Genomic DNA, 12,314 nt, shown 5'->3' with positions numbered 1-12,314 from the left:
CATAACTAGACCACACCACAGTCATAACTACACCACACCACAGAACTGGACATGATACTGTTCGACATCACACCACATAACTACACCACACCACAGTCATAACTACACCACACCACAGCACTGGAGATGATAATGTTCGACATCATACCACTCATAACTACAGCACACCAAAGTCATAACTACACCACACCACAGCACTGGACATGATAATGTTCGACATCATACCACTCATAACTACAGCACACACAGTCATAACTACACCACACCACAGCATGGACATGATAATGTTCGACATCATACCACTCATAACTACAGCACACCAAAGTCATAACTACACCACACCACAGCACTGGACATGATACTGTTCGACATCATACCACTCATAACTACAGCACACCACAGTCATAACTACACCACACCACAGTACTGTACATGATACTGTTCCACACCATGCCAATCATAACTACACCGCACCACAGTCATAACTACACCACATCACAACACTGGACATGATAATGTTCGACATCACACCACTCATAACCACACTACACCACAGTCATAACTACGCCAAACTACACCACATCATAGCACTGGACATGATAATGTTTGACATCACACCACTCATAACTACACCACACCACAGTCATAACTACGCCAAACTACACCACATCACAGCACTGGACATGATAATGTTTGACATCACACCACTCATAACTACACCACACCACAGTCATAACTACGCCAAACTACACCACACCACAGCACTTGACATGATACTGTTCGACATCATACCACTCATAACTACAGCACACCACAGTCATAACTACACCACACCACAGCACTGGACATGATACTGTTCCACATCACACCACTCATAACCACACTACACCACAGTCATAACTACGCCAAACTACACCACACCACAGCACTGGACATGATAATGTTCGACATCATACCACTCATAACTACACCACACCACAGTCATAACTACGCCACACTACACCACAGACACCGTGCCAGACGCTATCATCCCTAAGCTGCCACACAGCACATCACAAGTAATCCACGTCTGATCACATGATTCAGACAAGGCCTTCAAGACTCATTTGTGATAAATTAAGTCCCCTAGCATTAATTACAGAGTAATTTCCCTTTTTTTACTATCTGCACCAAAACGTTTGCAAAATAAATAAAAATTCCATGCTTAGCAAAAGAAGTTCCTGTTTGAACAAAAAATGATAATAATGACTCCTCTTGTTGTTGCGTCAGAATAAGAGGTCAAAGTGCCAAGTTTAGAGAATACAAAAAATATAGATATAACAGTAAATGCAGTTTGTATATAATTAGGCTTCTTTTGTGCCCATCCCAGAGGTGCAATATTGTTTTAAACAAGATGACTGGAAAGAACTGAATTTTTCCTATTTTTTATGCCAAATTTGGTGTCAACTGACAAAATATTTGCAGAGAAAATGTCAATGTTAAAGTTTACCACGGACACACAGACACAGACTACGGACACACGGACACACACACACACACACACACACAACACACAGACAACCGAACACCGGGTTAAAACATAGACTCACTTTGTTTACACAAGTGAGTCAAAAAGTGTCCTGATTCACCTGATTTCTACCTGACGACACATCAATGGAAGCAAGTCAACAACCACTGTTCATAACCCCTTCACTCCTCCCCCTCACCCCTAGACCCTCAGCCTCCACCCCACCATCGTCATTGTTAAGAAAACCACCAGGACTTTTCTATCTGATGGAAGTTTTCCTGCTCATGACACAGCCACCCACACCCATAGCAAAGTATGTCACAAGAGAGACACGTACCTATTCTACCTGAGGACACAAAAAGTTGAGCAGGTCAGTCATACCAGATCAGCCACGCTCGTTCTAACAGACCACTCCCCGCCCCCCTTCCCCACCAGCGGTGATATTCAAGAGATCGTCGTACCTGCGGGTAACGGTGTACCTGCGGGTAACGGTGTACCCGCGGGTAAATCTACATGAGGCAAGGCAAATGTGCGGGTAACGGTGTAGCCGCGGGTAAATCTACACGAGGCAAGGCAAAACGGGCCTTGCCTCATGTAGCTTTACCCGCGGCTACACCTTTACCCCGCAGGTACGGGGATGGCCTCTTGAACACCACCCCAAACCCCAGGCAGGTCAGGCCAGCAGACCCACCTGAAAAGTGCCGGTGCAGTAGGGTGTAGAAGGACTTCTGCTGCCCGCACAGGACCACGCCGAACCGGGTCTCCTTGGACGGCAGCAGCTGAGTCTCGTAGTAGCGGATGGCCTCCCGCGCCAGCCACAGGTTCTTCATGTCGTCCAGTGCGAACACCGCGTCCACGTGCAGGTCGCATGGCGCCCGCAGAGCCAGGTCCGCCGTGCTGCTGCCGGCAGCTGTGGGAGCACCGTGTAAGGGCGCCGTCAGTCCTGGAATGGGCCCCAGGCCTCCGTTCTTGCTGGCGTTGGCGTGAGGCTCGGGGAAATTCTGTTTTTGATCCCCGGCCTTGCCCAGGCCCATGGCGAAGACGTTGGACATGATAAGCGCCTCGGCGGCCGAGAGGGAAGGAGGAGGAGGCGGAGGGTGGGGGTTTCGACCTTCCTTGTGGTGTTGGGTCTGAGCCTGTTTCTGACCTGGGCCTTGCCCCCCGTCCTTTGCAGGAACGTTCCCGCTGTTCTTCGCGGCGCCCGGTTCGGGGGTCGTACGGCCTTGACCCCCTGTGACGTCATGGTAGTAGTGGAGGTCCGTGGCTGGCTGGGATCCCGGACCCTGAGCGCTCAGCAGCATGTGACCGACATCGGCGATAGGCAGGGAGTGCTGGTCCAGGGGCTGCGGGCCCTGGGTGGACCCCCCTCCCCCTCCCGCCCCGGTCCCCGCCAACTTGCTGGCAAAGTAGGCGTAGTCCGCAGCCACCGCCACGGGAGCCGGCTTCTCCGCGGGAGGCGTGACGGCGCTCTCCTTGCCCAGGTCGTGCAGCTTCTCCATCAGGTGCAGCTGGGAAGACCACCCCGGGGGTGGTGGAGCCCGCCCGGACGACCCCACCTGCCCCCCTGCTGACTTCCCTCCCGTGGGAGGAAAGAGTCCCATCGGAGGGTGCTCTCCCACGAATTTCCCTCCCATCAGCTCCCCAGGTGTTTTGATGGGTGTCGGTGGTGTTGGTGGTGGTGGTGGAGGAGGCGGCGCCATGTTCATGAGGGTCCCAGGCCCATGAGGTCCTGGGAGGGAGGCCCAGCCTGCCTGCTGCCTCAGACGTCCTGCCATGCCCAGGGCCTGCCCGGGGCTCAGTCTGGAACCCTGGGCGGCCATGCTCATCATCTTAGCGGCCATCTGCATCATGGCCCCGGGGAAACCCATGCCGTGCTGTGCGGCCCCTGCAGAAAGTGGACCCAGTGTCTGGAATGCTCCTCACAAAGTGGGTCATAGATTTTTTTTTTTTTTTTTTTTTTGGAGTGGGAGGGGAGTGGGGGGGAGAGGAGTGGTGGGGGTAGATACAATGACTTTGCAATTATCACAATAATGTGTGTGTGTGTGTGTGTGTGTGTGTGTGTGTGTGCGTGCATTTAAACTCTTCGGAGACAGCAACTAAAGGGTGTTTGAATTCTCTCAAAACATAAAAAAGTGTGTGTGTGTGTGTGTGTGTGTGTGTGTGTGCATTTAAACTCTTCGGAGACAGCAACTAAAGGGTGTTTGAATTCTCTCAAAACATAAAAAAGTGTATGCGTGTGTGTGTGTATGCGTGTGTGTGTGTGTGCATGCATTTAAACTCTTCGGAGACAGCAACTAAAGAACATTTAAATTCTCTCAAAACATAAAAAAGTGTATGCGTGTGTGTGTGTATGCGTGTGTTCAATTAAACTCTTCGGAGACAGCAACTAAATGGTGTTTGAATTATCGCAAAACATTAAAAAGTGTGTGTGTGTGTGTGTGTGTGTGTGTGTGTGTGTGTGTGTGTGTGTGTGCGTGTGTGTCTGATGAGGTGCATTTAAACGTTTCGAAGACAGCAACTACGAAGTGTTTGAATTTTCTCCAGACATTAATTCCGAATAAAATGGTTCAGTTTTCTTACCTGCTAGCTATGAGAGTTGTTTGGGTTTGTTTTTGTTTTTAACCAGACCTGAGATTAATTCTAAATATTATTTTCGATAAAAGAAAATGTTTATAAAAGAAAATGTGTCTCAAGTGTAATCTGTGACATTAGACTTCTTTTTAGTTTTGTGACAAATGCTTGTGGCGGCCTTCGCTGTAAGAGCAAAATAATAGTGAAGCAGAATGTTTTACACACACACACACACACACACACACACACACACGAGAGCGAGAGAGAGAGAGAGAGAGACGCACGCTACACACACACACACACACACACACACACACACACACACACACACACACACAGCAAGAGCAAGAAAGAAAGAAAAAAAAGCCAAAATCAAATAAAACACACAAACAAAACAAAAATGAAATGAAATAGAAATGAAATAAAATAAAACAAAAATAAAGTAGAATAAAAAACAAAACAAAACAACAAATAAATAAATAAATGACGAGACTGAAAACCATACTGACCACCGCCAATGGCAAAACTCCCAAGACCTCCCAGACCAGCCGGAGTGCCCATGCACACCGGCAACAACAACAACAACAACACGGCGGCTAAAGGCCCCAGCACCGCCATTTTGTTCGACTCTCCTCACAACAAATTCACCGGAACGGGAAAAGTAGAGTTGTGGCCCTTTGTCGTCTTTGGCGTGTTGCCCCTCTTTAACTTTTTTTTTTTTTTTTTTTCTGAAACAAAAAGAAGGTTCACAAACAGAGACTGTCATTGTTTCAGGTATGGTTGTTTGTTTTGTGTGTTAGAGTGTCGACTCTGATGTCACCTGGCACATCTGCAGAACTAAAGCAGCCCAGGCACATGGATTTTCTTTTTTTCTTCTTTTTTTTTATCCTATGAAATTACGGACAGCAATAAGAAAGAAACCTTACAGAGCTTCTGATAATTTTCTAAAGTCGTATATGTGTTGTTGTTGTTGTTGTTGTTGTTATTCTTGTTGTTTAGTTCTCTTTATGAATCGCCGTTTTCCAGTTTCAGTTTCAGTTCAGTTTCTCAAGGAAAGCGTCACTTGCGTTCGGACGAATCCATATATGCTTTACCACATCTGCTAGGCAGATGCTTGACAGCAGCATAACTCAACGCGACTGTCAGGCCTTGGCTGCATGAGTATATATTTGTGTACCTATCAGAGTGGATTTCTTTTACAAACTGTTGCCAGAGACAACACTCTTTTTGCCATGGGTTCTTTTTCAGTGCGCCAAATGCGTGCTCCACACGGGACCTCGGTTTATCGTCTCATCCGAATGACCAGACGCTCAAAATTTGATTTTCCAGTCAAACTTGGAAGAAAGGGCAGGAGCGAGATTCGAAACCAAACCCTCACAGACACTGTATTTGCAGATAAACGTCTTACCCATCCTGCCACCTCGCCGTTTTCCACAGTGCCGTTACTCTAGGCAGTGCCGTTTTCCACAGTGCCGTTACTCTAGGCAGTGCCGTTTTCCACAGTGCCGTTACTCTAGGCAGTGCCGTTTTCCACAGTGCCGTTACTCTAGGCAACCCCACTTGTCTTTCCTTTTTGTTATGTTACTTTCATTTCAATTTTGTTTCTTCGCCCTGGTGTAAAAAAAAAAAAAGTATGATTTTATTCATCCCACTTCTTTCATCAAAGAAATTCCACACATTTTCTGTGTGTGTTTAAACTACTCCGCATTTGCACACAATATATATAATGCTCTGTGTGTGTGTGTGTGTGTGTGTGTGTGTGTGTGTGTGTGTGTGTGTGTGTGTGTGTGTGTGTGTGTGTGTGTGTGTGCATGTTTGCACTTCTGCAAGAAGAAGAAGAAAATTTATATAGCGCTGAATCTTGTGCAGAGACAAATCAAAGCGCTTTCACACCAGTCATTCACACGCATGCATAACTCTAAAACTGAAGAAGAAACTGAAGACAAGAAAGAGGCAGGGGAGGGAGGCTATTTTGGGAAGAGGTGGGTTTTAAGGCCAGACTTGAAAGAGCTGAGTGCGGAGACCTGACGAAGCGAAAGAGGGAGTTCATTCCAAATGCATGGTCCAGAGACAGAGAAAGAACGGTGTCCAACAGTGGAGTGTTTGAATCTAGGTATGTGCAAACATAGTGGATCCGAAGCCGATCGTAGAGAGCGAGATGGAGCGTAGAGGTGAAGGCAGCCACAAAGATAGGTAGGGGCAGATTTGTGAATACATTTATAACATAGAGTGCTGATCTTGTACTTTATTCTGTGTGAGACAGGGAGCCGATGGAGATGTTGCAAAATAGGAGTGATGTGCTCAAATCTTTTCTTTCTGAGGACGAGGCGGGCAGCAGAGTTTTGTATACGCTGAAGAGACTGAATGGATAAAGCACGCAAAACAGACAATAGAGTTACAGTAGTCAAGGCGAGAGAGAATGAGAGAAACGACAAGTCTAGATGATGCGTCAGTGGGCAGATATTTCCGAATGGAACTGATGCGTCGCAATTGACAGTAGCATGATTGACATGTCTGACTGATAAATTTTTGCATAGAGAGTATTTTGTCAAGGACAACGCCGAGATTTTTGACTGAGCTTTGAAAGAGGGGTGGATGTACTGCCAATTTTGATTGTGTCAGATGGAAGAGAGTTTTTGTTTAGTTCCTATGATCATTGCTTCGGTTTTGTCTGTGTTCAATTGTAACTTATTTAGAGTCATCCAGTTTTTAATGTCCAGGAAGCATTCAGATGTTTCCTGCAAGAGCGAGGACAATTTTTCAGGGGTATCACTCTCTGAATTTGAGCGCCATCAGCATAGGAATGATGACTGACATTATGGTGGTTGATATTTTCAGTGGGAGGAGCAGTGCACAGTGTGAAGACAACTGGGCATAAAACAGATCCCTGTGGGACTCTGTGTTTGATTTTAACAGGTTCAGACTGGAAATTATCGACGATGAGAGGACTGGAATCGATCAGTGAGATAAGATTTGAACAAGTTGAGAACTGTGCCGTTGACGCCAAATGTAAAATGAAGACGGGAAAGAAGGATTGAATGGTCTATCGTGTCAAAGGCGGCTGACAAGTCGACAAGAGTGAGAATGGACATTTTTCCTGAGTCGGAGGCTAGCAGTAGATTGTTCAGGATGTGAAGGAGAGTGGTTTTGGTGCTGTGGTCAGCACGATGTCTCTCTCTCTCTCTCTCTCTCTCTCTCTCTCTCTCTCTCTCTGTGTGTGTGTGTGTGTGTGTGTGTGTGTGTGTGTGTGTGTGTGTGTGTGTCCATGTCACACACACACACAACCCCCACAAACACACACCTACACACAATGCCACACTCACACCCACCCACCCACAAATCCACACTCGACACACTCACACCCACCCACACACAAACCTACACTCAAACTCAACCCCCCCAAACCCCCACTCTCACACACACACACACACACACACACACACACACACACACACACACACACACACGTGAAAAGTGCGAGAGTTCACACAGACAGATGTGTGTGTGTGTGCGCGCGCGCGCGTGCGTGCGTGTGTGTTGTGCCCCTCCAGCTGTCTCGAAGAGGACAGCGATTAATTCATTACTGTCACACAGAGACAAGCTGGACGTGTGTGTTGGATGGGGAGGGCGGAGGGCCCGGGGGAGCACGGGGGTGGGGGTGGTGGTGCACAAAGCCTTCTGTGTGTGTGTGTGTGTGTGTACCGCTTCCCTTGCTGCATTAAATGACACCACACTCCTCTCACCTCCTAACCCTTCTTCTTCTCACTCATACAATTCATGCTTCTTTTTTTCCTTTCTTTTGTTTCCCACCCCTACTCCTTGAAGCTTCCTTGTGCTTGCTTTACAGAATTTCCAAACTTTTAATGAACAAGCACCAGCCTAGGAAGTGTGTTGGAGGGACGGGAAGGGCGGGCGGGTGGGAGAGTGAGGGTGGCGTGGGGTGGGGGGTGGGGGGGGTTTAAAGCCGAATATAACCAACACAACATGGCTCAAAGACAACATACGAAAAAAAAAAAAATTACAGGCGCAACACGTTAGAAATACACAGCTTTTTTTTACTTCAAAGTACATAAGACAAAATGTTCAAAATTATACTAGATGTGTCTTCCATTGCTCATCACTTCCCTGTACTGGTGTCGGTTTTTTGGGTTTTTTGTTGTTGTTGTGTTTTTATTGTGTTTTTTTGTTGTTGTTTTTTTGTTTGTTTGTTGTTTTTTTTGTTGTTGTTGTTTTTTGTTTGGTTGTGTGTGTGTGTGTGTGTGCGTGTGTGTGTGTGTGTGTGTGTGTGTGTGCGTGCGTGTGTGTTTTGTTTTGTTTTTCTGAAACCTAAATAATGGTATTGTAATTACAGACTGATTAGAACGACGGTATCATAATTCCTGCAAATCAAGATAACTTCTGTAAACTCTTACTAGTAATACATCAGTGCAGTAATTATCAACTGTGAAACCTCAAACGTCAGAATCCAGAGCCTGACCCCTGCTAAATCGAAATGATGAAATGTTTCTTTCATCTATTCTGCTTTCGCCCTTTGGTGACGTGAAGGTTTTTTTGTTTGTTTGTTGTTGTTGTTTTTTTGTTTTTGTTGTTGTTGTTGTTTTTTTGTTGTTGTTGTTTTGTTTGTTTGTTTGTTGTTGTTGTTGTTGTTGCTGTTGTCTTTGTATTGTTTGTTTGTTTGTTTTGTTTTGTTTTTTTCAAAATCTGTAAGTCGTTGGAATTCTGATTCAGTGTGCACCAGTGATCAAGATTCGAAGATCCTGTTTCGGCATGATGTTTTGTTCTTGGGAAAGGCACTTTACTCCGATCTTCCTCACTCCATCCAGTTGTGTATGGGTAGGCTACTTGACTTGGGCTTGGGGGAGGGGGCGGGGAGGTTAAAATGAACGGCGGAAGCAGATAACTGGGCCCCGCCTCCATATGCCGATCACTAGACACAGTGGGTGTGAATTCACCAACCCGATGGCCGTAAAAGGCGATATCACACGATACAAATAAAAGGAAGGGAGAGAATACCTAATATAAAAAAAAGGAGACTGTTGCATCTATTCATAACTTTCTTGATGTATTACATGAAGAAAATATATTAAAGAACCAGCTACTCTGATTAAAACCACCTTCACTGCCCCTGCACGTACGTGACACATGCATAGTGACGTCACTGATGACGTCATCAGAATAAGGGGGAACTAGCTCTCACGCAGTTTATCTAGAGTGGTATAATTATCTCCAGACTATTTTTCTCAGTTTTGGGCTCATTGTTTTGGAAATTGTTTTATGACTTGAAACACCACTTTCTACTATTTTTTTTTCCCATTAGCAGTGAGGGGGTTTTAAACCAATAAGCCCTTTGTCAAACACATAAATCGTGTTATCGTACAAAAGGCAATGAACAAATGGTTTATCTGCAATGCCTGGAACATCTTAAGAGGTCAACAACAAAGAACAGTAATCCATGCTCAGATAAAGGGACACAACTTCAAGCCACTGCTATTTGACGCTTTCCTTCAGCTTGCACCCCCTCAAGTAAGTTACTGAATAAGTAGTTAGTTCGGTTAATTAATTATCTATCTATTCGTTTATTCGCTTGTTTACTTCAGTTCATTTGTTTCAGTGTTGTTGTTGCGGGTTTTTTGTTTTGTTTTGTTTTGTTTTTTGTTTTGTTTTGTTTATGTGTTTTTCAGTGATTTACCGATCGATCCACAAAATATGGATTTGTCCGAACGCAGTGACGCCTCCTTGAGCAACTGAAACTGAAACTGAAACTCCACCAATTCTTTCTATCTGCCCATCTATCCATCTATTTTTGTTCACCTAGGTAGCTGTCTGTCTGTCTGTTTCTCTGAGTATTGTTCTATTTATCACATACGTACATTACATACATACATACACGCACCGAATGCCAATGCCAATGTAAATGCAGATATCTAATTCGGAGTAGGCCATGGCGCCTCTCTGAAGGGATTATTACATAATTATTAAATTCCATATAAATGTAAATAAAGATACGCACAAATGAAATACATAATTTATGAATACATCCAAAAGGCTAAGTGGTACTAATATACAGCACCGTCATAGCTTTGTGGACAAATAAAACCAAATTCGTCCAGACATTTTCACTTTTTTTACGCCAAAAGTAGATTGGATCTGAAAATATATGGATTTTGATAAAACATGGGTTCAATTAAAGATCATATACGCACCGAGAAAGAAAGAGACAGACAGACAGACAGAGACGGAGACAGAGAGAGAGAGAGAGAGAGAGAGAGAGAGAGAGAGACAAACAGACAGACAGACAGTGATGCACAAAAACACAGAGACAGACAGAAACACAGACAGACAGACACAGACAGAGAGACAGACAGACAGAATCGGGGAGACAGAGAGAATTGGGGAGACAGATGGAGAGGGAAAACAACAACCACAACAACAACCACAACAACAACAACAAACTGAACAAGCATTCCACTCGAAGCATGCAAAGCGGGCAGATGTACACAATCTAACAGCAGGTTTATTTTATTAAAAAAAAAATATATATATATATATAAAAAATTTTAAAACATGGCAGGAAACAGGGAAGACGGCAGCTCTGTACAGTGGAAACACTGAGACCCTCCACATTGGACAGACACACGAATGGACAAACAAAAAGAGAGAGAGAGAGAGAGAGAAACCTGCAGATAGATAGAGATACGAACAGACAGGCAAACAGAGAGAAAAACGAAACGAGCAGTGACGTCAAATGACCTCTCTCACACCCTCATAATATATCACTCCTATCTCTCTGTAATGTGACTGTCTGCCTCTCTTTCTCTCTTATCTCTGTCTCTCTCTGTCCATGTCTCTCTGTCTCCGTCTCTGTCTGTCTGTCTGTCTGTCACACACACACACACACACACACACACACACACACACACACACACACACACAGAGTCTCTGACAGCTGTCAGTCGGATCCACCCAGGTAGACAGCCTGTTGTGTAAATGACTCCGTGTTCAAGTTTGGTCTCTGACCGAGGATATCCATGTCATAACATAGCATAGCATAGCATAGCATAGCATATAGTACAGTTGGAAATGTTAATACACCCTGTCAACAGTTGCTACAGTGACCACAATTTTTACTTCACCCAGTGACCTCTGTTAACCATCTTGTTGCAGACGTCTCGCTTTCTAAGATCACTCTAGATGTATCGAAAGGGCGTCTTGAGTATTTTGACTTGACCTGACGGGCGCAATAGCCGAGTAACCGGTTAAAGCGTTGGACTTTCAATCTGAGGGTCCCGGGTTCGAATCTCGGTAACGGCGCCAGGTGGGTAAAGGGTGGAGATTTTTTCCGATCCCCCAGGTCAACATATTATGTGCAGACCTGCTTGTGCCTGAACCCCCTTCGTGTGTATACGCAAGCAGAAGATCAAATACGCACGTTAAAGATCATGTAATCCATGCCAGCGTTCGGTAAGTTATGGAAACAAGAACATACCCAGCATGCACACCCCCGAAAACGGGAGTATGGCTGCCTACATGGCGGGGTAAAAGCAGTCATACACGTAAAAGCCCACTCGTGTACATACGAGTGAACGTGGGAGTTGCAGCCCACGAACGAATAAAAAGAAGAAGACCTGACCTGATCTGACTGACCTGACCTTTCCCGATCTCATTTGAGTTGAGTTGGTATCACTCTTCGTCCATTGTTTCACTCACCAAGCTTGTCATGTGACCTTACCTGTGACGTGATTTGATTTGATCTATTTTATTTGATTTGATTAGACACTTCCTTCATCGTCTCACTCAAGTAGCTTTTCATATGACCTAGCCTGACCTGAATTAATATATTTGATTTCAACATCCGTTATTTCACTGAACCAACTTGTCGTATGTCTTGACCTGACCTGTTCTGACCTGACCTGATCTGCTCTGGCTTGATCTGACCTGACCTGGCTTGACCTGACCAGATATGACTTAATCTGACAGACTCAGACTTGAACACACAGACAAGACACGTCGTCAATAGTGTTCGCACTAACCACCTTGTGATGCGATGTTCAAACTGACTTGAAGGCCACAGTCCAGGTGGAGATACACCAGCCTGTCAAGTCACTGCACGCTTGAGCAAAATCCACTTTCTACTTGTCAGAAAGCTGGAAACTCTTCTCGGCAGAGACCTGGTTGAGTGAGCGCGACACAAAATGACGACGACGTTGTGTGCTGGCCCCGTTGATATTATGCGGGA

General features: G+C 45.3%; 1 protein-coding gene across 1 annotated transcript in view; it reads right to left on the bottom strand.

The window, feature by feature from the left end:
- Window positions 1-12,314, bottom strand: part of LOC143283365 (uncharacterized) — a 22,302-nt gene extending 9,988 nt beyond the window's left edge. The window contains exons 1-3 of the mRNA XM_076589570.1: window positions 12,112-12,314; window positions 4,588-4,806; window positions 2,199-3,392 (exon numbers count right to left, since the gene is read on the bottom strand). Coding sequence (XP_076445685.1) covers window positions 2,199-3,392; window positions 4,588-4,696 — 1,303 coding nt within the window. The 5' untranslated portion in view covers window positions 4,697-4,806; window positions 12,112-12,314. The remainder of the gene's footprint in view (window positions 1-2,198; window positions 3,393-4,587; window positions 4,807-12,111) is intronic.

This window comes from Babylonia areolata, chromosome 6, assembly GCF_041734735.1.
Source record: "Babylonia areolata isolate BAREFJ2019XMU chromosome 6, ASM4173473v1, whole genome shotgun sequence".
NCBI classification, from domain to species: domain Eukaryota; kingdom Metazoa; phylum Mollusca; class Gastropoda; order Neogastropoda; family Buccinidae; genus Babylonia; species Babylonia areolata.
The sequence above is the reverse complement of the archived record's forward strand: the minus strand, read 5'-3'. Positions and strand labels throughout refer to the sequence as shown.